The 27495-nt window shown below is 40.4% G+C and overlaps 3 protein-coding genes across 12 annotated transcripts; 1 reads left to right on the top strand and 2 right to left on the bottom strand.

Moving 5' to 3' along the window:
• The first annotated feature begins 2062 nt into the window (after window positions 1-2062).
• On the top strand, window positions 2063-4791 carry rdh20 (retinol dehydrogenase 20). Its single transcript, XM_054617488.1, has 5 exons — window positions 2063-2515; window positions 3671-3769; window positions 3975-4120; window positions 4423-4554; window positions 4671-4791. The coding sequence occupies exons 1-5, from the start codon at window positions 2063-2065 to the stop codon at window positions 4789-4791; spliced, it is 951 nt and encodes a 316-aa protein (XP_054473463.1).
• Window positions 4792-6042: 1251 nt separating this feature from the next.
• Window positions 6043-14196, bottom strand: stau1 (staufen double-stranded RNA binding protein 1). Of its 6 annotated transcripts, none has more exons than XM_054616342.1 (15): window positions 14011-14196; window positions 11972-12286; window positions 11552-11673; window positions 11292-11448; window positions 11001-11157; window positions 10697-10868; window positions 10500-10595; window positions 10134-10346; window positions 9902-10045; window positions 9627-9773; window positions 9444-9519; window positions 9032-9351; window positions 8795-8917; window positions 7418-7497; window positions 6043-6844 (listed from the first exon to the last, which is right to left on the bottom strand). In XM_054616342.1, exons 2-15 carry the CDS (start codon window positions 12162-12164, stop codon window positions 6757-6759), a joined length of 2088 nt encoding a protein of 695 aa, XP_054472317.1. In that variant the 5' UTR covers window positions 12165-12286; window positions 14011-14196; the 3' UTR covers window positions 6043-6756. The 6 variants fall into 6 exon arrangements, with proteins under 6 accessions (XP_054472317.1, XP_054472320.1, XP_054472321.1 ...); XM_054616345.1 differs by having other exon boundaries at window positions 11001-11154; XM_054616346.1 differs by having other exon boundaries at window positions 11304-11448.
• A 229-nt stretch (window positions 14197-14425) lies between these two features.
• Window positions 14426-26966, bottom strand: pbrm1l (polybromo 1, like). 5 transcript variants are annotated; one of them, XM_054617352.1, is made up of 30 exons: window positions 26880-26966; window positions 26404-26578; window positions 26196-26293; window positions 25616-25763; window positions 25374-25523; window positions 25035-25151; window positions 24879-24947; window positions 24675-24773; window positions 24507-24592; window positions 24282-24373; window positions 23980-24196; window positions 23724-23865; window positions 23455-23540; window positions 23021-23300; window positions 22805-22910; window positions 21769-22408; window positions 20725-20945; window positions 20427-20618; window positions 20024-20181; window positions 19684-19926; window positions 18696-18841; window positions 18417-18574; window positions 17940-18123; window positions 17636-17840; window positions 17315-17513; window positions 17080-17235; window positions 16072-16236; window positions 15687-15751; window positions 15231-15435; window positions 14426-14753 (listed from the first exon to the last, which is right to left on the bottom strand). In XM_054617352.1, exons 2-30 carry the CDS (start codon window positions 26542-26544, stop codon window positions 14590-14592), a joined length of 4932 nt encoding a protein of 1643 aa, XP_054473327.1. In that variant the 5' UTR covers window positions 26545-26578; window positions 26880-26966; the 3' UTR covers window positions 14426-14589. The 5 variants fall into 5 exon arrangements, with proteins under 5 accessions (XP_054473327.1, XP_054473329.1, XP_054473328.1 ...); XM_054617354.1 differs by having other exon boundaries at window positions 17164-17235; XM_054617353.1 differs by having other exon boundaries at window positions 26413-26578.
• Between the last annotated feature and the right edge of the window lie 529 nt (window positions 26967-27495).

Here is a 27495-nt window from a genome sequence, read left to right as displayed (position 1 = left end):
GATGACCAGAGCCTGGATGAGCACCTGCGCCATCTCCTCAGTGAGGAAGGGGTGAATCCTCCTGATGTTGTAGAGGAGGAATCTGCAGGAGCGTGTGACCGATGCAATGTTTGCTGAGAACGACAGTTGGTCGTCCAGGGTCACACCCAGATTCCTCACAGTCCGAGTTGGCGTCACCACGGCATCATCAATGGTGATGGACAGGTCTCGGTGCGGGCAACCCTTCCCCGGGAGGAAGAGTAGCTCGGTTTTGTCCAGGTTCAGCTTCAGGTGGTGTGTCGCCATCCACTTCCGAGATGTCAGCCAAGCACGCAGCAATGCGTGCCTCCACGCATTGCTGCATAAATAGACACCACTCAAGCCCTCTCTCCTGGTCTTATAATGTATTTGTCTTCTTATCTATTTTTTTCTTTAATAATAACAGTCTTAATTTCAAAAGCAGCTCTGACATCGACATTATACATTTTAGTTTACATTTGGGTTGATAAACTCGGTTCTGAAATAGACAGAAGTGGCCTAGTGTTGATGGCTTCCCACAAGTAGAAAACACTGAAGTAACAATTTTTTTTCATTGCATATCCAACAGTAAAACTGGCTGGCAAACAATCAGAAACAGCTCCACACTGGATCGACATTTCTTGAGCTGCATGCCAATGTTCAGGTATTACCACCAGATTTAAGGCGCTCACTTTGAAGTGATCTTTGCTGCTGTTTCCAAGTGTTGCTCAACAAGTCGCAGGAGGGCAAAATTCTTGGCAGTATTTAAAGTAACATTCTTTTACAGCCTTGGCCTATTTCCGTAAATACATTTTGTATGTTAGAAAAAATGAATATTTGCACATCATATTGTTAAAGCTTAAAATGTTGTTCAATATCTTTAGAATATACTGCATATATATATATACATAGATTACCTTTACATTACTGGTTGTAATATCAGCTAAGACGCAACAATAAATGGAGGTGATCAGTGTGACGTATAATCTCTCTCAAACCGGTGAATTTAAATACGGGATTTATAATTAATAGGTTAAAACACGCAAATGGCTCATGTGCCAACACTGGGAGTAAACAAGCCTGGCAGTGTTCACCAAATAAACTAATACGTGATACACAACACTAAGCATTCTTGGGACATAAGTAACGTAATGCAGAGATTTAAAGTTACATAATCTCCTTATGTTCTCATTTAATATGATTGCTTGGCAGAGGAAGAACTGGGACAAAAGTGTTTCGTTGTACGATGAACCAAAAATGAAAACTTTATCTGACTGCTTAACTCTAACTTTGCTGTGAAGCAGCAGTACTAACCTCAGGGCCTCTGCACTCATTTACAAGATGTACAAGATGTCTGGGAGTCTATAAGGTTAGAGTATTTGTACTCAATTTCTTACTTCTGTATGACTGCAAACACTGTTGCATAAATACACAATAAATACATAGGTAAGTTATATAAAATACTCATTAGTCCTGGTACAGCTAATGATAAAAAATCCCCAATTTGCCCCATTTCATTTCCTCACCTCATTGTGAGTGTGCACAATGTTGTCTCTTTATTCGGAGAAGCCTGAGAGATAAACTGATATGATGGAAATATTTATATTAACATAAAGGTGCAGGTTTTAAATAAAGTGTGTAATGTGTAATAAAGTATATAGAGGTAGCCTATGTTGAATTTAACGTGTACAGTATGTGCAAGCTGTGAACTTTATAATAAGAATGTGCTTCAAGAATCTCTAACTGAGTGTGATGCCGTCTGGCACATGTTATTTGTCTCAGTAATGGTGAGAAAGCTTACATGCACTTCTTGCAACAACAGTGGTTTTCATAAGGAGCTCAAGGTATTTCCTCTAAGCCGGGAGGAGAGTGTTTAAATAAACCACGGATGGAGGTTCAGGGTCACAGAAGGAGGGAAACACCAGCTTGGCTGTTTGCATCTTTTCCACTAACCCAATCTAACACTTAGTCAGACCGTAGAAAACACACCTTCACAGTTAACAGGTGTGAAGTCAAATCCACTGTAGGCTGCTGATCTAGACCATCAGCAGCAAAGTAGATCAAGATGATTTTCCTAATGGACCTCCAGATGATGCTGCTGGATGTGATTTACTTCATCCTGCGCAACTCTGTTCGGGTAGTCATGCGCCCGCGGACCAAGCCCATTGATGGCGAGCTGGTGCTGATCACCGGATCGGGTGGTGGCCTGGGTCGTCTCTTTGCTCAGGAATTCACCAAGCATGGGGCCGAGGTGGTGCTGTGGGACATAAACACCAGTCTCAACGAGCACACAGCCAAGCTGGTGAGTGAGATGGGGGGTAAGGCGCATGCCTACACGGTGGATGTGACCGACAGGGACGATGTGTATCGCAACGCAGAGCTGGTGCGAAAGGACCTGGGCCGTGACGTCACAATGCTGGTGAACAACGCTGGAGTGGTGGCTGGGGAGCGCTTGTTAGACTGTCCTGATGAACTGATAGAGAGGACCATGAAAGTCAACTGCCATGCGCTTTTCTGGGTAAGAACTCTTAAGTCATACTAAAATATGTTGGACATTTCACCAATCACACCTGAAGGGCTGAGGCCCCTCAGACGAGCGGTGAAACATCCGTTAGTCCAGACAGGAAGTCCAGTGGCCAATGACTTATTACATTGTTCTAAACGTCATATTACCTTGAGGACAGCAGAAGATCAGGTATTCATTTCTCTGTTAGATCGGTACAGGTACTTAGGACGAAACTTCTGATTTATCTGCTCATACAGCTGTATAATTGTTTCTCTATTTATGCTGAGGGAATCCCCATCAGTAACTCTTATTGTAAATTAGATGAATCAAATCAAATGTTGATCAAAATTCTGACTTTTTCATTTGCACATGAACAGACATGTGTGCCAGAAGTAGTAAATACAATATCCATAAAATACGGAGAGAAAAACTTGAAAATGTAAGTAACTTGTCAAAAAGGTGGCTGACCATCAACACAGCTTGTTTGTCTTTGCAGCTTCATGTTTTATCAAAAATATCATTCTGTAGCCATCCTCAGTGGATATTTAGCAGCAAATCACGTATTCATTATATAATTAAGACAATGACCAACACGGGAATTCAGTCATTGTCTTGTTCGGCTTGTATATAACTGAATGTTGAACACATCAGCTATGAGATGTTAATAAAATATAAAGCTGCACACACATTGACTGCTTTGATAGGGTGCCACTTTTTCCATTCTGCTCCACGATCAGTGAACACGGTTTCATTTCTCAAACTAAAATCTGGCCGTTTTTTGCAGTTGGCACACTTTCCAGGCCAAACACGGACAATGATATAGCATGGACTGATATTTAGAGCTTTTGATTTTCACAACGTACAATCTTTTCAGCATCAGCTGCTACACAGAGCAGCTCATTGTGTAGTGTAATGTATTGCATTAATAGCTTTATCCCCCTCACACTATTGACTATACAGTAGGATCTCCGCATAAATCCTCTTAATATGAAGCTGCTTGAAAGCATAAGCTTCCTTCACATTGAGCAAGACTTAAGTCATTTAAGTCGTATGAACACTGCACGGTTTGTTGACTCATAATAACATGATGCAATCTAACAATGTACGTGTGTGTGTGTGTGTGTGTGTGTGTGTGTGTGTGTGTGTGTGTGTGCATGCCTGCCTCAGACAGTGAAGGCCTTTCTCCCTCAGATGAAGGCCCAGAATCATGGCCACATCGTCACCATTGCCAGCGTCCTCGGTCTCTTCAGCACAGCTTGTGTTGAGGTGAAGCAGAGAGGGAGATACATCACTGCACCACAAAGACACGGCAGCTTTACTGTTACAGTCTTCTCTGTCTGAGTCAGCGAATAGAGTAACAAGTTAAAAGGCACATCACATAAACAGCATGTCAGAGCAGAGCTGAGATATTTGAAATAATTGCGCGCATATTAAATTCTTCAACAGAAGTTTTGCTTTTTGTTTGAGACAGGATTACTGTGCCAGTAAGTTTGCTGCAGTGGGCTTCCATGAGTCTCTGGCACATGAGCTGCTGGCTGACGAGGTTGAAGGAGTGAAGACTACCCTTGTGTGCCCTTACATCGTAGACACAGGCATGTTTGAAGGCTGCAAGATTCGGTATGTAAACACAATTTTGTGCCTAATTCAATCACATCGTATCTTTAAATGCTATTTCTTAGAATGTGAATGGAGTGATTTCAACCCAACCAACACAAACACACCAAATATCCACCATTCTGTTGTCACATTTGCTTTATAAACTCAATGATTAAAGACTTCCTGGCTTGCTTCTCTTCCTCTACATTCCTCTGCACAGGAATATGGTTATATGGACTTAGCTCATGTTTGGGTTTGCTGTCAAAATGCTTAATACAAACTCATAAAGTGACAGCCTGCTTGTCCTTTGATGCCCCCACTAGGGAGGAAGTGGAACTGCTTCTTCCTCCTCTGGAGCCCCAGTACTGTGTGGAGCAGGCCATGAACGCCATCCTGATAAACCAACCACTAGTGTGCATCCCCCGCCTCACATACCTGCCGGTTCTCTCCAGAGCGTAAGAGCAAAGCTACACCTTCATAATAAATAGAGACCATGACAAGTCAGTTGTTTTTTTTTAGTGCATTCCATTGTTTAGCGGCTGATTTTCAATATCTTCTTTTTCCTTTTCAGGTTGTTGCCATGGGAATCTAATGTGATTACGTATCGTTTCATGGGGTCCGACAAGTGCATGCTCCCTTTCATCGACGCCAAGAGAAAACAAACATCTAATGGGTGTGTTAAGGTTGCATAGTCGTACCTAAGTACAGTTAAGACAACCTTTGGGAGTCACAATCTTTAGATTAAAATCAAATGTCCTTAAAAAAAAAAAAAAAAAGAAAAAAAAAAATCCTTCTGTCTTTGTGGACGGCAGTGGGCCAAACTGCCCAGCTACAGCCAGGAGTCATTAAACAATGATCAGAAGTAATGAAGAGGCCAGATGGCTCTGAGCTAAAGAGGGATCATTCAGAAGTGTGTGCTAGATGATGACTCAGCCAAGTGGTCATCAGCACCCGAAAAAAACATTTCAGTAATGTCCAGATGAAGTTCAACGTCCTTTTTAAACTGTTTTCAACCACACACCTGTGAAATGACAGTGACCGAATCCTGAACCAGCCAAAAGGTGAATTGGAGTGACTTTAATATCTGTAATTTAATAATGCAGCAGAGTATTGTGCTGTCCTATGTTTACATAAAATAAAATGATTGAACGCCACTACTCTAAACACACTGTGTGGTGAGAGCAAGTGATTTGTGTGCTTGTGTTCTTTGAAATTTCACAAGGCAAGGAAAAAAGCAAAAAGAGTAATGACGCTGATAAAGGTAACAATGTAATGATCTTAGCAGTAGGTAGGGGAATTAAAAGTGAGGCTAATATCATAAGACAACACCGATACAGTAAAAGATAATGACAGCGCAGAACTATTTCATGCAAGAGAGCAAGTATGACTAATGATAAAGCATTTCCTTCCTTTCCTTGCAGGGTCATTACTTCCCAGAATGAGTTCATGTTTCTATGCTGTTTTTCATAAAAAATGAAAACTTTTTCATAAAAAGATTATTTACATATTTCCTTGATTTTTAGTTTTGTACCAAATTAATCACTGGATACCTTTTTATATATGACGTAAAGCAGTCTAGCAGCTAAATTCTAATAAAAATGATGGTGCTATTGCTTTCAATATCTCAAATATTATCATCAAAATTAGAACTTGTGTATTTAAACGATACACAAGCATTGAACTCTAAGGCTGCTAAATATTTCAGTCATATCTAAGATTTTTTCCCAATATAAATAATATATATCTACAATATGGCAAATGCATTATAAATAACATGTAAAATGAACAGATTTCTGTTCAATGCAATCATAGTGTTGTGTGACAGTTATGCCACAACAGATAAAGTTTGATAAATGATAACAGATTATCCAACAGCTACAAGATAACAAACTTTTCAGTTATTGGCAGGTAAAAAGAAAAAGATAAGACAACCAAAGTCTTGTTTTGTGCACGTATGCACGTAAGTTTATTTACCATGGGAAGCGGAGAGAGAAGGGAGGTTGACATAAGGGAGGGAAGGGGAGTATTGGAGAAACTGACGTAACGGGTAAACGTCCCCGTTCACACACAGCAGAGACAACTTCACATTACATCACACGCTACATTTAGTCACAAATTCTTCCCAGCCCTACATGGTAATGTCAATAACACTTCACTTGTGGTTGTTGATATAAAGCACTCTAGGAAAATCAACAGAGGTTCGCCAGCTGCACCCTAGACAAAGAAGAGGTCCAAACCTTTACAAGGGCTTGTTTAATGAACTACCTCAGCGCGGGATGAAACATAAAAAAAGACTTAAAACAAGAGTTAGAAGGTCACACAAAGTAAACAAGTGTTAGGCAAAACAGAATAGAATTCACAGTTAATTGCTTCTTTTTTTTTCCTCTCCACCAAGTAAAACTCCAACTCATTGACTAGGATGCAGCTACTTTTTCTACAAAGCAACAAAAATAAATACTGTGTACAATTAAACAAAATCAAGCCGAGGAACTTATTATTTCCTATCAATCTTGTTTAACTGTGAACATTTTGGAACGATGAATATGAAGAGTGATGGTTTAGAGTCCACAGGGCCAGAAGCTTCCTGTAGCTTTCTAAAACTAATAACAGTGTCTGAGTTTTCTCTAGTGCTTTTACAGACAACCAAACCTGATCATCTAAACGGTGCCATCCAGGGTCTGTGCCAATGTGCTTGAGTTAGCCTGTTTGAGGTGCAAGTCGCCCTCGATTTCCTGCTTGCCACACCTGTAAAAATGAAGACACATATAGTGTCACTGTTAACAGTTAATCAACCAAAATATTCATTTCATGGATGTGTTTATTCATCTGAATGTATTCAATTTAATTCATAAATCCTATAGAAGTATTTATATATGTGCTGAATAAAATGATCCAATAAAACGGCCCTATTTACACAACAAACATCAAAAATAAACATTCAAAACAACAAATGTAACCCTTAATCATGGGCCCCGGGGAATGCTTGAAATTTGAACTTGGTTAATGCGGTGCTTTTAGTCCTTAAACAACTTATTTTTAATGCGCGTATACCACAAAAGGAGTTATTAAGCAGAAGCTAAGCCTTTTGTTTATATGCAGAAAATGAATAGATTATCTCCCAAGGTTCCCTGGGAAACATGCAGCACTTGGGAAATTAGTAGAGCACAATTGACAAACAAGATCTCCATTTTATGCTGATTGAAGTGTTTACATGAGGCTTTTTTATTCTGAATTCTCATTATGGTTCTAAGCAGAATGAAGGGCTTATTGTAAACACAGATTTAAATACGCCCAGAGACGGTGTTTGTCACAGCTTACCGAGAGACTGGTCCATTTCCTGTCCTTTCATTTGACTGCTGGTCCAACTCCGAGAGCAACTTCAATATATTCAATGCGGCCTGAAGAGGTGAAGAACAGTACGGGTTACTGCAGCGGCCAAGAAGAACGGTTACAATAAATAATTTATTCTCAATGAGGTCCTGTTTAAATAGGGCCATGTAACACACAAACCTTAGAAGAACAATCCACTCATCACTTTCATCACTGCCACTTATTGTTGTTTATTGTCGTGTATAATGTAGGGCTGCAGCTATTGATTTCACCTTATTAGTGAGCAAAAGTAAATACACAAAAGAGAAAATAAGCCGAAACCTCTTAGTGGTATCCTTTTAAGAGAGATCAACATTTTTATTGCGTATAATAATATTATGTGTCAATTCTAAACACATTAAATGCTTTGAAGAGCCAGGCTACAACATCTAAAACAATTATTTCAACCTTAACAAAGTCAAAGTTAACCGTCAGAAATTAAAAAAGTTATCCTTTTAGTTTATTGTCATCTATAGTGGCCATTTGCATAAAAACACAAAATTCAAATGATTAGGAATTAATTATTGTAATTTTAATCAAATAAAAAAATCTTAGCATTAGTACTTTTAGTTGTGTTTTATAGCTTAGAGCTAGTGTTAGGAAGTTAGAACTCCTTCTCTAGTATCTATTTTATGTTGCAGTGAAAACGTCTCCATCAAACACCTTTATATATTCACGTTTTTGCCAAAAACTGCTACATTTTACATCATGATAAAAAATATTGTTTTACCTTAACTCAATAGTCATTTTTACAGAATAGAAATTCAACGCATCATAATGCAACTGTGTTGTTTATTTATTTGGACTGTGTAACAGCTTACATAACCAGCTCTCCTCTGCCTCCTGCAAACATTTGCATCAATTATTATTAGTAATCAAGTAATTTAAGTTTCTCTAGGAATTATTTCAGCCCTAGTATGGTGTGTGTTGTCTTATATGCCAGTGGCAAAAATACATTTCTATTTTATGGAAATCGAATGTAAAATAATGTAATTTCCAAAATTGAATTTCATGAAGCATCTTGTCAACAAGCTAAACATGTTTTCAGCTTTTATTTAACTTAACATTGTCAGGCAAGGACTGATACTGGAGAAGGTTACATACAGTTTGTATGTTTTCAGCATTTTATCCTTATTGGTTATTTCATCAAAGATTGCCTCGTCCCTCCTTAGGCGACCACGTACTCTCACATTTCAAATTTTTGCTGTAAAGTCGTCTCTTCTCTAATAGCTAATATAATTCACACACGATGTGATTCCTTGCAGGTTGCTAAGGTTGTTAAATGAGTATGAACATTACATTCTGTAGTTTTTAAAAAAAACTCACCATATCATGACAAGATTCTACATCTTTCCCAATCCCATGACTGATGAGTGGTGGCTGGGAGGAGCAGTTAATGAGTGATACAAACTCATTTTTATTGTTTTTGGGAAAATCTTTGTATTCCACCTGCAAGCAAATAAAAACTGTCAATGAATCTTTACTTTTCTTTAAGTCTAAATCAAATGCATGCACAAATATGGCCTTATTGTATTCACCAAATAAGAACGTGCCATCAGTTACCTGTAGGTTTTGCACAGATGAAAGAAAGCTGAGCTGTTCTGAAGGCCTGGTGAGGGGTCCGTGGGGAAGTTGGTTCAGATTATTTTTGTTTTTTAGGATAGTCTCAGCAGTCAGTGATGTTCCTGCGTAAAGCAGCTCGTTGGCAATCATGGCAGTGATTGTGGCCTTGCCTGGGTTGGGTACAGCTCGACTGTAGTCCTTAGTCAGGGATGATTGGAAGGCCCCGACTGCTTGAGCCACTTCAGGGACCATGGGCAGGATACCTGCAGGCAGCTGGTGGTGGCTCATGTAAGGCAGGCGGAACTCCTCCTCCTTTGAACCTTCAAAAGGAAAAGCACATTTGTAAAGTAAAATAATTACACAATATAACCACTGCCAAATATTTGAGTTCAGTAGATCTGCTGTCACTTACTCAATGCCACCTCCTCTACAGAGCCAGGCTCGAAAAAGGTCACTTTGCGCCCATCGCCAGGTTTTTTCACTGGGGTCTAAATATTCCAAACCAACATAGGAGGAATGAAAATTTGTCACAGATATTTAATCTTTCTTGTTGCCATGTTTACTAGACATGCTTGACAAAAAAGTGAAGCAGTACCTTTTCATCTGTTTTGAGTGCAGGTTTCGGGGGCTGAGGCTGAGGCACTTTATATCCCAAGAGCTCCAGCATTTTCTCTGCTGCGTTCCTCTTGGCAACCTTCTTACTAGGTCCCATTCCTTCTGCCGTCTGGCCGCACACTGTCACCTGAACCACCAAACATCCAGCGATCACAGAGGAGAGAACAGAATGGGTGAGAAATCCACAAGGAAAGGCAGAGTCAAAACACAGACAGATGTCATGCTAACTGCATGTCTTCGTTGCTGCTGAATCACCTGCATGACGAACTCCCTGCGCCGAGGTAGACCCCTCTCCGTCACCATGCTGTACTCTGGCTCCTTCTCTTTCTTGGCCTGCTGGATCTGAGCCAGGCGGCTGATGGGATTCATCCCCTGGCCATATTCTGGGCTGGTCTGCAGCTGTTCGCGGGACAAACTAATCATTACTAAATGAGGAGTCTTTAGGTCTGAACTGATTATACTAATTGCAGCTCACCGGTTACATTACCTTAATGATGGATTTTGTTTTCTTTTTGATGCGTGGTAGTGTCTTTTCCACACTGGGTATATGGGGTAGCCTCCTCAACTCCCCCAACACTGCAGCTGCTGCCAGTTTCTTGGCAATTTTTTTACTTTTTCCATCGCCTTCCCCAGTGAACTCCCCAACTGTAACGCGCACTACAAAACTCTTCATATGTGGAGGGCCTTCTTCCTTTAAAACCTGGAAAGCAACAGTGACTAATCAGGACACAGAGCACCAATTGGGTTCTATTATTAAACTGGATAAGAAACTGGGCTATGTCATGCGATTGGTCTACATATCACTGAACTAACATATACCTGTTAACATTGATAAAGGAAATGCATAAATCACCTCAAAGTTGACAGGTAAATTGCGTTTCAGTGCAATTTCAAACACTTGACTGATTTCTGATTTGTTGAGGTTCTCCTCCTCGGGCTCTCCATTCATCTTTTAAGAGGAGAAGAATATTAAAGAAAGAAAAGCCTGAATTAAATTGCACAATGGCTTTCCAGCACTATTTCATGCTGAGTGTGCACTTCTTTTCTCACCTCTGGCAACTGTTGCAATATTGGCTCCTTATGAAGCACTTTCAGGGCCTTGGCAGCAGCTTCGTGTTTGGCCAACTGCCGTGTGCGTCCCTTCCCAAAAAACTGCTGGCCTCCGATGGAAAGCTCCATATGGTATATCATTGGTCCCACTGGTGGAAATGGGTAATAGTACCTGGGCACAAAAAAAATCAAAAGCAACTGTGTTTTTCCATCTCAAAAATCAAACTTCATAAAATAATCCATAATTAGGACAGAGATTCAAAGAATGTCCTCTTTTCTAGTTTTTCAAGTTAAGGAAACTCACTGTTGCATAGAGCGCTGGTAAGGTCCTGGAGCTCGGACGTTGTAATTGAAGTTTGGTGGTCTCATCCCCGGATATGGGTCGATGGGTTTATACATAGGCTTTTTACCAAGCTTCATACATAGTGCATTTAACTCCATGGTGTGTGTCAGGCCATCTGCTGCAAGGCCAGCACAAAGAAAACCAACAAACCAAAGATAAAAAAACTATACATGAGAAAACTATTTTCTGCTAAGTTGTATAAAATGTATAAATAAGAAAGAGACTGCAACAGAGCCAGTGGGAGGAGCCCACCTGGGTTCTTGCCTGTGTTGCGGGGCGTCCTCACGGTGGGCTTGGGAAGTGTCGTCTCAGTGAGGGCAGATAAAGCAGCAGAATGCTGGGCTTTCTTTATGCTGGTCCCCTCTGCCTCCCAGTGCTGATCTCCCAGTGTGAGCCTAACTGAGAAAATCTGACATACACAGGAGACAGGAAGTACAACAGACAGGCGGTCACTATGGCTTTTGACACCACACAACAGCATTGTTCTTCTGTAAAAATGACTCTGAAAGTACCTTGGAGTGAGCTGGTCCTTGCTCACACAGCAGCTTATACTCAGGTTGAATCTTGTTGAAACGGGCTAACTCATTCACCAAACACATGGGGGTCTTCTCTTTAGGGTTTGCCATGTTAGATACTGTGACAAAGCAAAAATAAAATCCAAATTACTCACAACTAAGCAAACAGACATGATCATGAATACTAAGATGAAGGGCTGCTCCTAGTCTGACAAATACACAAAGAGTCTTAAAAAGAGGGGCAGGGCTTCATGAACCTTTAAAAAAAAAAAAAAGAAAAAGGAATCAAACTGTACTAAATATTTCAAATGCAATGACTACAGCATACAGAGAGCCCTCCAAATGTTAGTGGCTAAACAAACAGTACTTTATTGTGTGTAGAAAATGTTTTCTAGCAAACAGATGCATAGAACAAACCTGTGGTGGTATTGTAGGGAGTGGCTGAGCCTGCAGGGAGAGCCGAGCTCCTGATGGGCTGGCTGGCGCTCTCTGAAGTAAGGGTGCCTGAGGGACAGGGGATGCTGTAGCCAGGCTGCGGCTGCCCCATCTGCAGTGGGGCAGAGGCAGCAGGCATGGGGCTAGCCGGACACTGAAACTGGAGCTGGGACATCTTCGTTGGTCTAGCTTAGTCAATCTTAGGATGAGGTCAAGATGGGAGCTTTGTAGTGCAGCAATGGTGAATGCCGAAGTGGGAGGAACTGTTGATTGAAGAAGTCTGAATTTAAGCTCTTCCTGGAAAGTCAGGGTTTAAGATAAGTAACTAAGATGCCACATTTCTAGAAATGAAGAAAATTACATCATTTTCTATTCATGTGAAAAAACGTAACGTCACAGATACCAGAGCCTCCAGCACCAAATGGGCAAGTAGCCTGTCACAGCCCTGAGAGACATAAACAACCACATTCACATCTATGGGCAATTTAGTTTCCAAATGACTTAAGTTCCCTGCGTTTGGATTTTGGGAGGGATTCAATGAAGAGATGGGGAAAACATGCAAAATCTACAGAAAGGGCCCCAGCTGGCTAAACTGAACCACCAGACAGCTTCTTGTTGTGCTGCAACACCGCTAACCGATGAGCTTCTCAGGTAGCTTTTGCACCCTCAAATTTTAACTGTACACCTTGAAAGATACGTTTTGCACCTTTAAATCATTACGATTGTTAAACTGAAAATAGGCCCATGTACATTTTGACAAGCGCTCAGAATATGTTGCCTTGACTGCACAATGCAGTCCAAAAAAGTACATAGAAGTACTCTCATTATTTGACAAAAAGTAGCAAGATCCGTATAGTGAACATTCAAATGATTGTTTCTGTTGTGCTCTGGTTTATGCAACGTTGTTATTGGTCAAAGTGACAGAATAAATCTATCCTTTTACATTTATTTAAAATAGTAACATATTTCATCTGTGGCAAGTAGTGAGAGAATTTATTATTAAGGAGTTCAAGTTATTTGTTTCACTGTGACTTTTACAGATTACTTAAAAAGTATATGACAGCAGTTCAAGACATGATGACAACTCTGGTATTGATTTAAATATTAACAATATGCAGGTCTCATCATTCTGCCTGTATGATGCACATCACAGGTTGCTTAATGTTGTAAAGATGTCAACATTAAGGTGGCATCTTCATTCATCAGCCACAGCCAACAAGAACGAGGACCACTAAGCAATGTATTAAGGCGTGTTGACAGAGCAAAACCAATTCAACCCAAACACTGCTGGCTTAATTGACCCCCCCCAACATGTTGCAGGATGTCTCCCTGGTTGTCAATACAAAGACACGTTTGTGATCATTGTAGGAGCTCGGTGGGGAGGTGTCGGTCACAGTCTGGGTGTTGTGGGGCCCTTGGAGCCTCCACTGACTGCGATGTAATTAAAATCCCAATTAACTGATTTTAACACGTACCCCATGCAACAACATATGGTCAATATACATAAACATACATAGCTAGTTGTAAAAAGCCACTTTAAACATGCCATTTTGAAGATTAAGCAGCAGGCTAGCTCGCTGTTACAGTATGGAGCTTCATGTTCCTCACACCATTGGGCTGGTGTATTCAATAACGAGTTGACAATATGTGTAAAAAAAAATAGCAGACATCGCTGTAAAGGAGGACATCAAAGCAGGCCTAAAGGTAGCTTTTTTTTTTGCAAGCTTTCCTAGAGGACTACGTTAGCAGAAGTGGCTAACTGGGTGCAGTGGCAGGGATGCACATAATGGGACAACCTCTGCAAAAAATGACCCTCAACACTTACCGTATGCTAAACGGTTGCAGCAAATGGGCTCTACATGTCGCAACACGTCAGCAGCAGTACTTGACACTAGTTTTAAACGCCCCATAATGATAACCAGGGAGTCTTGCAAGAGCCGGTGAAATTGCTCGCTAGCTAGCGTTAGCCAACCGCGACCCCCCCCGAAAAGTCACTGCCCCAAAAAACACACAAACCTCACCTCGTCGTCCCCTTTGTTCAGTGTTTAAGTTACTCCATAATACACGTTGATTCGCTATCGTTTGCTTTTGGCTAATAGTCAGTTTGTAGAGTCAGTCTATGTTATTGTTGTATCAAAATGCAGGCGGTGAGGAGGTGGACATTGGGAGAACAGGGCAAACACTAAAGAGAATGGCTCTGTCTTGATTCTGTCTTCAGGAAGTGACATCAACGGAGAGGAAGTACTTCCAAAATAATGCAGGATTAAGTGGGGAAGAGATTTTTCATGTTATCATAAATGCAACTGGAGCAGCACACAAAGCACAAACAGTGGGGACGAACAGTATAAACAGGGTATTGATCATTTTATTTTGGTAGCATCAATAAGCAAACACTGGTTTTGCAGCTCAATTAATCCTGCAGTGTAAAAAAAAAAAAAAAAAAAAAAAAATGAATGAAAATGCACACACAAATAACTATGAAGCTCATTATGTAAGCTAATAAATATAAAATTGATCATGATTCACTATAAAATATTGCTTCTATTGTCTATGATCCTTCCAAAGCATAAGCACATGGCTATAGTGGTCATTCCTACAAGTTACAGGTTGTATCCCTGACAGATGTTCAGAGAGTCTCTCAGCATCAGGTCACGCAGGCGCCACAGGGCATCCGCCATGGTCGTGTGGGCTCCTTTGCTCTTCAGCCAGTGTGCTGGCAGCCGGCTCTCCTGCTCTTTGGTCAGGTGAGCATCACGCCTTTGAGCTGTGATGGAAACACAGAGTTTGAGTAAATATTTAAACAGGTAAATTATGCTTATTCATGATGTTTCCCCTTTTGTTTAAGCACACAAAATCAAGAGGCGCAAGCTTATGCGCAATAATAAATAATGCATTAGTTTCCAGATTTATCTTTAAACAAACGTGCTTCTATCATGTATAGATCCTGATTTACATGTAAACAGTAATATTTCCATTAATAGCAAATCTTTTTACATCAACATACTTTTCTTGATTTAAAAAACAGGCACTAATATGGTGAGTTTAGCACCTTAATAAGTAAGACATTAAAAAGGTAGTGGGATCATTTAAACATTTATGATGTGGGGGAAAATTGTGGTAATCTATGAAGTTTCAGTGTAAATATTTTGTCTACATGAAAGCTTCTACACACACACACACACACACACACACACACACACACACACACACCTAAATGAAAAGAAGACTTAAGGAACACCACCTTTGAGAGTTTGGTCCCACTTGCTTACGGTGGCAGACTCTGAATTCAAGCCCTCAATGTACTTCAGGTAGGCCTCTGAGTGGAGCACCCTCTGGGTCTTTGGTGGTGGAGCCACAAACATGGGAGTGGTCGGCTGCAGGTGGGAGGGCGTGCCTTGTCCTGGATATGGTGGAGGGGCATGCGGTCCTGGGCTGTACATCCCAGGCTGAAAGTGAACAATGACAGTAGTACTTTTAAGCATGTGGACAATATGTGGAATATCTAATCCTAAGAATAATATGCTATATACAATGAATGCGTCTTATACATAACAACAAGGAACAAGGCATTTGTTTTCTAATTTACACATTTTTACTCCATCTTGTAAAATCCATCAGTGAAAACGCAACATGACTGAATTTAATATTGAGTTAAGAGGTATGTGAACTCAGTAGAATTTTCTGGACTGGAGCTCACCTGTTGCATAAAGTTTCCTGGTGTAGGACTTCCCGCCATACCATTCATACCAGCGGCCATCATACCTGTTATATGACAATATTTAGTTTATGTTTATGTAAAACATTACAATGAATTGTGTAAATGCTACTTTTTGAATATCAGTTTAATGTTAGTAGCTTGGTTTGTTTTCACATGCATTACATCTGTAAATGTGGATGTGGATCCTGTATATTTCAGGTGTGTCATATGAGTACACTTTGGGAGAGGTTGGTGGAGACCAGAGTGCTTTGACAGCTCAGTGAGTAGATCAGGCAGTGCAGCCTGTGGACCAGGTAAACCCCTCCGGCAGGAGAGACACAACTGGGTGTGACTGAGCAGGTGTGACTAGGCCAGTGGACCTTACCATGATGAGGCATGCCAGGGTACCCAGGCATACCTTGCTGGAGATGGTGATGATGAGGCAGGAGGGACCCCCCTGCAGGGTGAGGTAGCATTGTGGCCACACTCAACAAGCCCTCATGGGGGCCCTGCATGGGCATGTAAGGTGGGCCGTAAGCTCCCATCATGCCTTGGGGAAGAGGGCAAGGAGAGGACAACAACATATCCATGCATAAGTTACATGCAGCTGACTCTATAATAACATGCACTACTACTGCACACTGTGGCCCCTTTCACACATGCACCCTAGTCTACACATGCTTTTGTAATTTTAGATGTTTGCTCAGGACTGGTTAGACATTGATAAATTCTGCAAGAACAACTCTAATGGGAATAGAAGCATCAATATACCAGTCTAAAGCTTGCAAGATGTCACAATTTTCTTACTTAATTATGATTTTTCATAATTAAGTTACATGATTTTTGACATGATTTAAATCAATCCTCTGGGTAGACTCTGAATATTCAGAATGGCCATTTTCTGTGAATTACTTACCAGCTGGGATAAGAGAAAAACAATCTCTGTCTCTGTCTCATAGATGACTTTACACTGACTTTTGCTGTATTAAGGAATCATTTTTGGATAAGGAATAAAGCACTGGCTTAACCAAATAACCGGAGCCGATGATGATAAGGGTTCACTGTGCGTAAGGGGCAGAAAATACAAACTGGTCTATGAATGTTAGTGGGCAAAACAAACCATAAAGTTAAATTAAAGTATTTGAAAGTTATTCATGGTTATAAATAAATCATGCAGTCAATCTCATGCATTATCAAATATGAAACTAGTAATAGTAAAACAAAAAAAGATAAAACAATATGAAACAGCAGCAAAAGAAGAAACTGTTGCTTTAAGAATGTAGTTTTGAGATAAATAAGTTTAAAATGTTAGAAAATTAAGAGGATTACAGTCCAGCCTCATTTCCCTGCTGCCTTGTTGTCAAACACTCGTGCTGCCTCTGAGAGGGGTTACCTGACACAGGTGTCATGGTCTGGTTTATCATTCCCATAGTGCTAGGCGAAGGTACCATCCCCATCAGTGTCCCTACGGGGGTACCTGCTCTAGGGGACGCTTGCTTCTGAGGAGGTCTGTCGCGCTCTTGTTGATCCACTATTTTGGCTGCACGTTCTGAAACAAACAAATAATTCCCGTCTTGAATTCGGTTCACATCGGCGCACTTTCACGCCCACAAATTGCTTCTTCTCACCTTCATATTCAGCTTTCTTGGTAGCCTCAAGGTTCCTCCACTCGGTGCCCACGAGTCGACTCAGCTCCCCGAAGGAGAAGTCTGGGTGTCGAGCTTTGATGACTGCTCGCATTTCACTGCTAAACAAGATATAGCCGCTCATGTTGATCTTCCTCTTGGCCCCTTCCTTCTTAGATAAGCCCTTTACCTTCGGAGTGGACTTCATGAAAACCAAAGATGCAAGTTAAAAAACAAAAAGTTCATCTTAATTCGAATATTAGGACAAAGGGTTTGAACAGATTTTTGCTTCTTGGGTTAAGGCCGTTGGATGTGTATGGGTACCTGAGGAGTGTATGGCATGGTTTCCATATCGCTTGCAATCGGGGTTTGCATTTGAGGCAAAGACGGCGTCCGAGGAGCCTCGTCGTCATCTTCCATATCTTCCATATCATCGTCCGCATCCTCGATATCTGCCAGCTTAACCTCAAGCTCACTGATCTTCTTGTCCAAAAAGGGTGATGCTTCTTTCTGTGGCACAATCAATTTCCTACGCAGAATAACAAATCACAAGAGAAGACAAACAAAAATTCAGACTGGGCAAAAAACGGCTTTGAATCAGAAACAGTGCTCTGCTTGAGGGACCAACCTGAAATAGAAGATCTCATCCTCCACTACTTTGGAGGAGTATGAGAAGCGTTTCAGACCCTTGAACTTTTTCATCTGCTTCTCTGCGTCAATATAGCGGCTCTCGCACAGCAGGATGTCCTCTTCTGAGACCTCAGTAGGTCTGCATGACAGGTAGTCCTTAAAGGAGGACACCATGCATTTGCCTGGAGAGCAGACGGTTAAAATGTGTTAGTTAAAAAAAAACACAGGGCGTGTTTAAAAAAATGTGGCCGTTAAAAAAAGAGCAGATAGTTTTTGACATTTTAGGTTATATGTTGGTGCGTAGTGTAATGCTGCTTTTTTTTTGCAGTAACCTTATATTTAACAGACATATATGCTGAGATCAATTTTCTTATTTAACATGCTGCCAGATATCTCAACTTGTTTCCCAAAATGTTTAACGATTCCCTCAAGTGCATTAACTGTAATGTGTGAACATGAGTTATCAAAGCACAACCTATGACACAGGTGATGGGCAAGGTCTCCTCCAGGTGGCTCAGAAACACTTCTCTCTTGTAGAACATCTTTGTGGGTTCGTGCTCCGTTTCCTCAGGGTTAATGAAGATGGGCCCGAAGAAGGAAGTAGTTCCATTCTGCACCCACAGCTTCTCAATCCTACAGCCCAGTGAAGAGAGTCATGTTACCGATAGTTAATAACTAATTATACCAATAATAATAATAATAATAATAAGAGGCCTTCATACACTAGAGAGGCAAAAAAAATACTTTCACCCACCTGGCAACCCGGGGCTTTGACAGACCATGTGACTGGATGTAAACACAGTCTCCCACTTTATACCACACATTGTTGTAGTGTAACTGTTCATAGTGCTGACAGCCAGGTTCGGCTCCACTCATCTCCGTGGGCACATCCTCCCTCTCCTACACGAATAAACATAAAAGAAAACACGTGAATCCCCTGTGTGTCCACATTGTGAGAAATAAACGTTCATACTTTGAAGTAACTACTTCTCTGCCACCATGCTCCTTGTCAAGACATGCCTGCTACCACTTGGAGTTAATGAATCCACTGTCGTCGGCCAGCTGACACCGTTCTTGCTTGGCAATAATATACTGTTGATTTTATTTTATTTTTCATTTAGACCCGGACACTAGCTTTATCCTAAACACTGAAGCCGACTACAGGGTTAGTGTCCTTATTCTGGAGGCCTTTTGGTATAAGGCTTAACCCCTCACTGCCTGAATATATTTACAATTATATTAAAAAAAGAATTATTTTAGTTTTTTTCTGTCATGCAGATGCTAAATTAAGTGGAGATTGTTAATTTCAATATAGCACATATAATATATATAAATTTTGGTATGAGGCAAATTAGCGACATTAGGCATAATTGGGTATAATAGTAATTAAACAAATTCGGAAGCGGTTTGAAGCGAATTCGCGACAATAGTCTACAAGGGGTTAAGGTAGTTCAATACTGAAGTCTGGTATCACACTGATATATGTACCTAGCATGTCTTTGTTGTGTCCTTTTATTTGGTTCTACAATGACCCACTTTCTATAAAAGTAAAATCAAAAGGGCTCACACACAATCATAAGTAGCTCAAAGGAAGATAAGGACTTATTTAGTGCAAATTCCTCATTTTAAGGACCTAAATTAATCTATCTTATCTTTGGGTTGGAAAATAAAAAATATCAAAAATGATGTTACAAACTATGTATTGCCATGTCATAACCCTAGAAAATACAATGTCACCTCACCTTGTCAATAAAGCCTCCGCTGCCTGCATATGAAATTGTCAGCTTGTCATAGTCAGGCTTGGCAAACATGGAGGCAACACGGACAACGGGCAACGGCAACTCCCGGGCGACGAGTTTCACAGAGCTCATATTCATGGCCCATATCTTGATCTTCTTGAATGACTTGTTCCTGGCGGCGTAGCGGGATTCACAGATGTACACATCCTCTGCTCTGTAGCCCTCGGGCTGCATTTTGAAATAATCCTACAAATACAAGAAAGCCATGATAAGTTGAACACATCCTTCAGTCAAAACAAAAACTATTTTCTGTGTGTGATTCAGGTTGTGTAGAAGGTCTTACCTTCACAAACAAGACCACACATTTGCCCCGAACTTTACTGATGGACACTTTGTTATAGTAGTCGCTCTTGAAGACCTCCTTTTCCAGAAACTTGCGTGTTGCCAAGTGGAAGGTTTCACTTGGCCTGTAGAACCAGCAGCCATAGAGCCACTTCCCACCTTCACACACAAGCCATGAACAAATCATCAAAACAAGAATTAAAAATTTGCAAAAATCTCAGTATTTATTAAGGAGAAAAGTTCTAAAAATATAATTCAAGGTTCTTTTTTATAATCTGTCAAAAAAATGGTACAAGATTTGCCGTTTATGACTGCATGTTTATGATACAGTTTGCATGATGATGTACGAATAGTGGCCAACTGATAATTGTTCATTTCTCTACCAAAGAATGTGTGTGTGTTACCTGTTTCATCCTCCCACAGGCGTTCAATACAGACAATGTGTGGCTTCAGGTTCGGCTCTGACGGCTCCACATAGACGAAGTCCCCCACATGGTAGGTGACGTCTTCAAAGCTGCAGTCTTGACTGTACACCCGCTCTGACTCCGACTCAGACTGCCATGGCTCTCCTGGCAGGTCCTTGGCTTTCTTCCCCTCTTTAGATGGGAAAAACATAATGATTCCAAATTAATACCACAAACAATTTAATACATTCCTAAAATCTGTTTAATATGCCACATGTGTTCATACACACTAACTCGCCTTTTTTATCCTTCTCCTCTTCCTCAGTCTTTAGCTTGTCCTCCTCGATCTCTTTGGGAATTTTCTCCCTCTTTTCCTGCTCCACGTCGCTGTGAAAGTGTTTTGAGGTGTAGTTGAGCGAAGATGATTGAAGAATCTCTCCATTCTTGCATAGCTCATCCCTGATCTTAATAAAAAACTGTTGTAGCTCCACTGCATCCTCAAATATCTCAGAGTCAGTCCTGCAAATGCAAAAAAGGACAATAAGTAATTACTTTTGAAAACATTTAGCTGTTTAAGAGAGAATATTACACTGTCGGTAAATAATACAATCAGTGTTTAATACTGAACAGTTAACAACAAAATATATACTTACAATTACATTTTGTAAAAGATGTTAAATGTTGATTTCTAAATTTGGACCAAACCCACCAACTGGACGTCATAACATCACATTGTATTCTCCAAATTATGTTTGTAAACAGTAAAGCTTATGGAAAAGTGAAAAAAAATCTGTAGTGCTCTTGTTATTAGTAAGCATATTACCCTGTACAGACATTGTAAAATATATATACACAGGGGGGGCTGTCAGTGGACGGCACATGCTTACCGTTAAATTGAATTAATCAAAAAACTTTGAAATAAGGACTGTAGTCATTCAGTTCTAACAGTTTAACAGGAATATTACAAAATGACTAATTCAGTTTAAATGGGAAAGTAAGCAGCATAGACAAACGCGTTTTTTTCTTTAAAAGAAATTGGATCAGAATTGAAAAGAGGATATTTCCCCATTTGATATCGATTTTTCAATTTTTATTTATGGCAGCAGCATGATAGTCTCTTACAGAGATTGAAACAAGTTGTGCAAACGGATACTGGTCAAAATTTCCATGTGATTTACAGTGTAAAAGGTCAATGGCCCAATGACATGAAAACCCTTTTCCATTTGTTGTTTCAATACAAGATCATGTTTTTCATTTTTTTTCCGTCTCTAGACAGAACAAACGAACACCTTCTTTTCACTGATATCACCTCAGACAGACTTTTAAAAACGAGTTGATATACCTGTGTAGCCTCCTTGCCTTCTCCAACACTTCAAACATGTGTTCCTGAAAGACATCCAGTCTCCTGTATCGGCCACGATCCACGTTCATCCTGATGACATCAAAGTTTTGCGGTGGTTTTTCAGGGGCGGCTGGATCCACAGCGGGGATCTCAGCCAGAGAGTCGCTGTAGCATCGGCCCTCTTCATCCTGGTGGCCCAGCACGGAAACAAACAGGTTCCTGATCAGCTCTCGCACCAGATGTCCCATATTAGGAGCTCCAGAGTCTTCGCCTCCCTCTTGCTGCTTGCGTGTCTCCAGCAGTACCCGGTGCAACACTAGAGCATCCCGATAGATGAGAGACTCTGGCTCATTGTAAATGCAGGCATTGTTGAACATCAGAGTAAAATCCTCCACCAGGGCTTCAACGTCTTGGTAACGACCGGCCGCCATGTGGCTGCGGAGGCGCTCCATGTCAATGGGCCTCTTGATGGTGGCATAGTAGTCAGGCAACTCGGCGCGAGATGGCAGACGAAGAAAGATTTGGCTTAGACGCCGACCTCGGCGGTCAGTGAAGTTTCGCACAGCATCGTAGAGCTCATTTAACCTCTGCTGAAGAGGGGTGAGGTATTTGGACTTCTTTGGAGAAACACCACTCTTTCCTAGATACAAAAATACACTTAAGATTAGATAGAATTGTAAAATCAAAAATAAATCATAGACAGCTGCATCAACAGCAACAACAGAGCACTCAATCGAGTACAGACCTCTGCATAGAGCTAATAGTCAGGCCATTATTTTAAAGTTCTATTTCTATGTCTGTTAAGCACATATTAGCTGTCTGAAAAATTAAACCAGAAATGTTAATAATAGTATAATAATATATTTTTTTTGTTTTGTTTTTAACAGGTGCTGTTTTTCCAATGACTGAAATCATTGAAGGTTAGAAAATGATCTCATGTTGGGGTACATTTATAAAAAATGTCAGCAATGATGTTAAGTGTATCTGATTTGTAATGGGCTCAAACATGGAAAAATACCAACATGACCAAACTTACTTAGTTTCAGTTTGGGAGATCCCACATCTTCTTCTTCAGGCAAAGGTCCCAACTCCTTACGCTTGTCTTTCAGTATCTTCTCCAGAATATCAGCATCATTATATACCTACATTGATGCCCCATTGTTAGTAACACAAAAATGTAGCTTATGCCAAGATGTTTTGCCAAAATAGCAAAGATTAACACTGCATATTTGTAACTGTATGCACTGCCTACCTGAGATCCCTCCTCATTGTAATGCCGGGCGTTTCTGAACATCAACTTCATGTCTGCCATCAAAGCTTCCTCTGTCGCGTAGCGTTCAATGCGGATGTTGTGCTCAATGGTCTTCATGTCCATCGGTTCAAGGATGACTTTATAGTAGTCAGGGTAGTCCTTCTTGGATGGTTTGACCATGAACAGATCACAAAGACGGCGATTGGTGCCCGCCTCCCTAGCCTCGGTAACTGCGGCGTATAAGGTCTTCATTCTGTTCTTTTTTACATTTTTCTTGTGGCTTCAAAAGAATCAAAGTAGAATATGAATGAGCTTGGCTGGCAAAGCAAGGCTTCAGGTGTGCTTGATTTTGATTAGTTGTAAGCATGCAAACTACAGATTCTTAATTTTTAAGAGAAATAGCAATGATCTACAAGACGGAAAAACCTGCATACCTTTTCCTCTTGACGCTCCCTGTATCAGATGACAGAATGCTGTCTCCATCTTCATCGTCCCTCCTCACAAGTTCCCTCTTTTTTGCCTATAAAAACAGACAGGTGGATATGTTAGTAGACAAATACACTTATTTCTGCAAGATGCTTCATTGTTTGTTTCAAATTAGTGCTAATTTCTTTAATTCTTGGCCTAACTAGAGTTAAAACACCTTCCAGTATAAGTAAAAAAAAAAACAGAAAAAAAAAAAAAAAACAGCAAAAGTCCTTACCTGCAAGATCTGCTGAAGCCTAAAGGCCCGTTTGTAAATGCTTGAGTTAGGCATGTTGTAGCGCTTTGCATTCTCAAACAGCAGAGTGAGGTCAGTCTCCATCTGATCCACACTTTCATACTCGCCGTTCTTCATTTTTGCCCTTAAAAATAAACAAAAGATTATTAAGCGACAGAAGTTCAATCGATCACATTTAAAAATTTCAACAATTCATTCTGCCTCTCAACATGATATCTACTGAGTCATCATTCCTTACCGGATCTGCTGGAGAGCGATGGGTTGTTTGATCTGCTGATAGTAGTCAGGATATTCCCTGCGAGAGGGCAGGTGCTGGAAAGGTTCAGAGAAGACCTGGCCCTGGCTGTTCCTGGCACCCCTCACAGCTTCATACAGCTGGAAGATCGGGTTGCTCATCTCCATGCTGGAACTCTGACTCTCAGCCTCTGACTCTCCCTCGTCGTAGCAGACAGATCCTGCAAAAATGTACATGGTACACTCTTATTTTTCCAAAACAAACACAAGGTAGAATTCTCTGCTGCTGGAAGCTTTGATAATTACCCGAGAGCACAGGGTCGTCTTCACTCTCTGAACCATAGTGGAGAGCTACGCTGACGCCAGAAAGTCGATCCCCCTGGCCAGACCTGCGATTTCTGATTAGTAACAGTAAATACAGAAGACAAAAAATCGTGTAGATCTTGTTTTCTTTCTGAGAATAATTTTTGGATTTGCGTTTGAGACAAAAAATAAAACACAAGATAGAACTGTCTGATTGTCATTTAATACCTGATGCGAAGACTAGATTTAGTGGGTTCAGCGTGTTCAAGTTCAGTCTTCCTCTGGATGAAGACTTTCTTTATGGTGTTAGCATCCTATACAATAAAAGTACAGAAAATGTTTTAATATTTGGGATGTTAGTTCTCGTAAAAAAGATTATCAAGAAAAAGAGTTTACCTTAAAAACCTGAGATCCTGGTTCATTGTACGTTTTGGCATTTTTGGCCATCAGGTCGATGTCCTTGGCCATCGCATTGACACTTTTATAGTATCCAATCTATGCAAATAATATAAATTAGTGCTGGCTGTAATAAAACACATGAAGTTCTAAAATTTGTGATTTTTAAGATGAATGATGCATGACAAAGCGATCTTTGACTACCTGTATTCTTTGAGCGATCGTTCTCAGATCTATTGGCTCCTTTATAATGGCATAGTAGTCTGGGTAATGCTAGGAGAGACAGACAGGCCTGTAAATGTCAAGAATTAACTATTTCAAGGGCACAATTTGAAGGCTAAAGACTCTTCAATGACTTACCACTTTGGAAGGTAATTTCTGGAACAGTTCACTGACCAGACGCCCTGAGGGATCAGCGTGTGAAACTATGGCCTCCAAGAGCTGCTCAAACAATTCTTTCAAATTGCCAGTTGAGGTCTAAAAGAATGATTTGCATAAAATTGGTTCTTAGGAAATGGTTACTTGTTACAACAAACAGGAATGTCCATGAATAGCATTAATCTAATCAATACAATACAATACAAAAACACCTCCAACATACATTTTTAGTGATGTTACACACTTCAGTTAAACTCATAGGACATTCATAAAAGCATGCAAGGCTTCTCAACAATACATTCAAAGAGTAGAAGAACTGACCTCATCCTCGGTTGACATTCCTGGATTATCCATCATATCGTCACCATCTTCATCATCCTCATCTCCGTCCCCAGGCTGCACAAACTCATTCCTTGTTTGCAAATATACCACCCACAGCCTGCATGCAGCTTGATACTCCTCAGTGTCACTCTGAGTTTGTGAACAGGACAGGAATTATGTAAATTAATAATTGTTCTATTACACCATATTACAGTGACAGATATACTTTTGACAGTACTTACCTTGTAGAATGATTTGGCATTGTTGAACATGAGCTGGAAATCTGCAGTAAACTGCTCGACTTCACTGTAATCTTCTGACTTCAGTTTATACAGGATTTTTGTCATATCAATGGGCTGGGACACTGCTTCATAATAATCAGGCTGATTCCTGAAAAAGAACAAGAGCGATCAGGCTTCCCTGTAATCTCCCTATGTCTGAGACCCACCCACCAGTCAGTCTGTCACATTTCATAAAGATATGATGGTTATCATATCTTGGAGAGATCCACACACTATATATTTTTTCAACAATGTTAAGGTGTACGCTGGCCTTTGTGTTACATTACATTACAGTCATTTTAGCAGACGTTTATCCAAAGCGACTTACAATAAGTGTATTCAACATAGGTATTTAAGAGAACTACTAGTCACCAGAAGTCATAAGTGCATCTCCTTTTTTGAACAAGCATCTAAGAGCATAAACCAGAGCAAAAGTACAGTGCAGAAACAAATTAATACGAATACAATAAGTGCAACAAACTAATACGAATACAATAAGTGCTAAGTGGAAGGCTCAGGGTAGTACTTCTTGTTACAATACCTTCTCTTTGGTACCCTTTGGAAAAGTTCACTAAGTTGCCTCCCTTGGTCGTCCTTGTGGTCCCTGACAGCATTGAACAGCTCATGGCATACAGCAATCTAAAAGGATAAAAAAAAAAAGTGATGAAAATCAAAAAGTGTAATTCACACATATTACATAAAGATGTCACATGAATGTTAAGCAGTAAGTTTAAACCAAGTTAATTTACTGTATCTACAGGAGGAACATTTGAGATTCTTCTTCTTTTTCTGCCACTTCCAGGTGTAGAGGAGGCATCATCCAGGTCCCCCCCTCCGCTGACGCTGCTGGAGGGTGAGGTGGCTCTTCTCCTCTTGGAGCTCGCAGACATCGCTGGCTTGTTCAACAACAGGCTAGCCCGCTAGCTACAAACAGAGAGTAAAGTCATTGTATATTTATACTCGCTAAAGGGAAGATTGGTGGTTCATCTCACTGGTCACATCAAGCAAAACGGGAACAAACCCAGCTCTCTAGCGTGAGCACCGCTTTGGCTGTATGAAACAAAGCGGCTGTTAGCAACCACCCATGTTAGCATGTTAGCATGTTATCGAGTTGCTTGCCGCTTTTCTAACAACTTAGCCAAGTGAAATATTCAAACGTTAACAGAAAACACGTGCAAGCTGGGTTAAATAAACGTTTGAAATCGATTTCAAAAGCAAATCTTACCCAAAACTAAGCAAAGTTTGCCGTAGTTCCCTGAGCAAAATGTGTAACGGCTAGCTAGCTGGTGTTGTTTGAAAACTTCTCCTACCCGGAAGTTCAGGTTGTTTTGCGTTTGTGTGTAAAGAAGGAACGCGCCACCTGGACAAGCGCTGCCCCCTTCAGTGCGGGGGTGGTACTACACCCACCGTTGAGGTTACACAATGAATAATAGACATGTTTTTTGGATGTATATGATGTTAGTAATCCAAATAGAGTGCTATTTTGTTTTAGACAGTAGTGTAAATTTAATGAGGCAGAGTTTACAATGGGTCGTTAAACCCTAACAACAACAATAATAGCATGTATGTATATACTGTGGCACAAAACAAGTTTACAAAGTGTTAAGAAAACATTTTTGTTCACAGTGTATACTGTGGATCTAGAGGTGCTGTACTGTGACATGAACATATAAATACAGTTTGTGGTTCATTAGAGCATGATGAATCACATAGCATTGTGTTATATATATATATTATATATATATATATATATATATATATATATATATATATATATATATATATATATATATATAAAAACTTTTTATATATTTATTTTTTTAAGACAGCTGCATGGTTTA

This window comes from Anoplopoma fimbria, chromosome 17, assembly GCF_027596085.1.
Source record: "Anoplopoma fimbria isolate UVic2021 breed Golden Eagle Sablefish chromosome 17, Afim_UVic_2022, whole genome shotgun sequence".
NCBI lineage: Eukaryota > Metazoa > Chordata > Actinopteri > Perciformes > Anoplopomatidae > Anoplopoma > Anoplopoma fimbria.
This window is presented reverse-complemented; position numbering and strand designations above follow the sequence as displayed.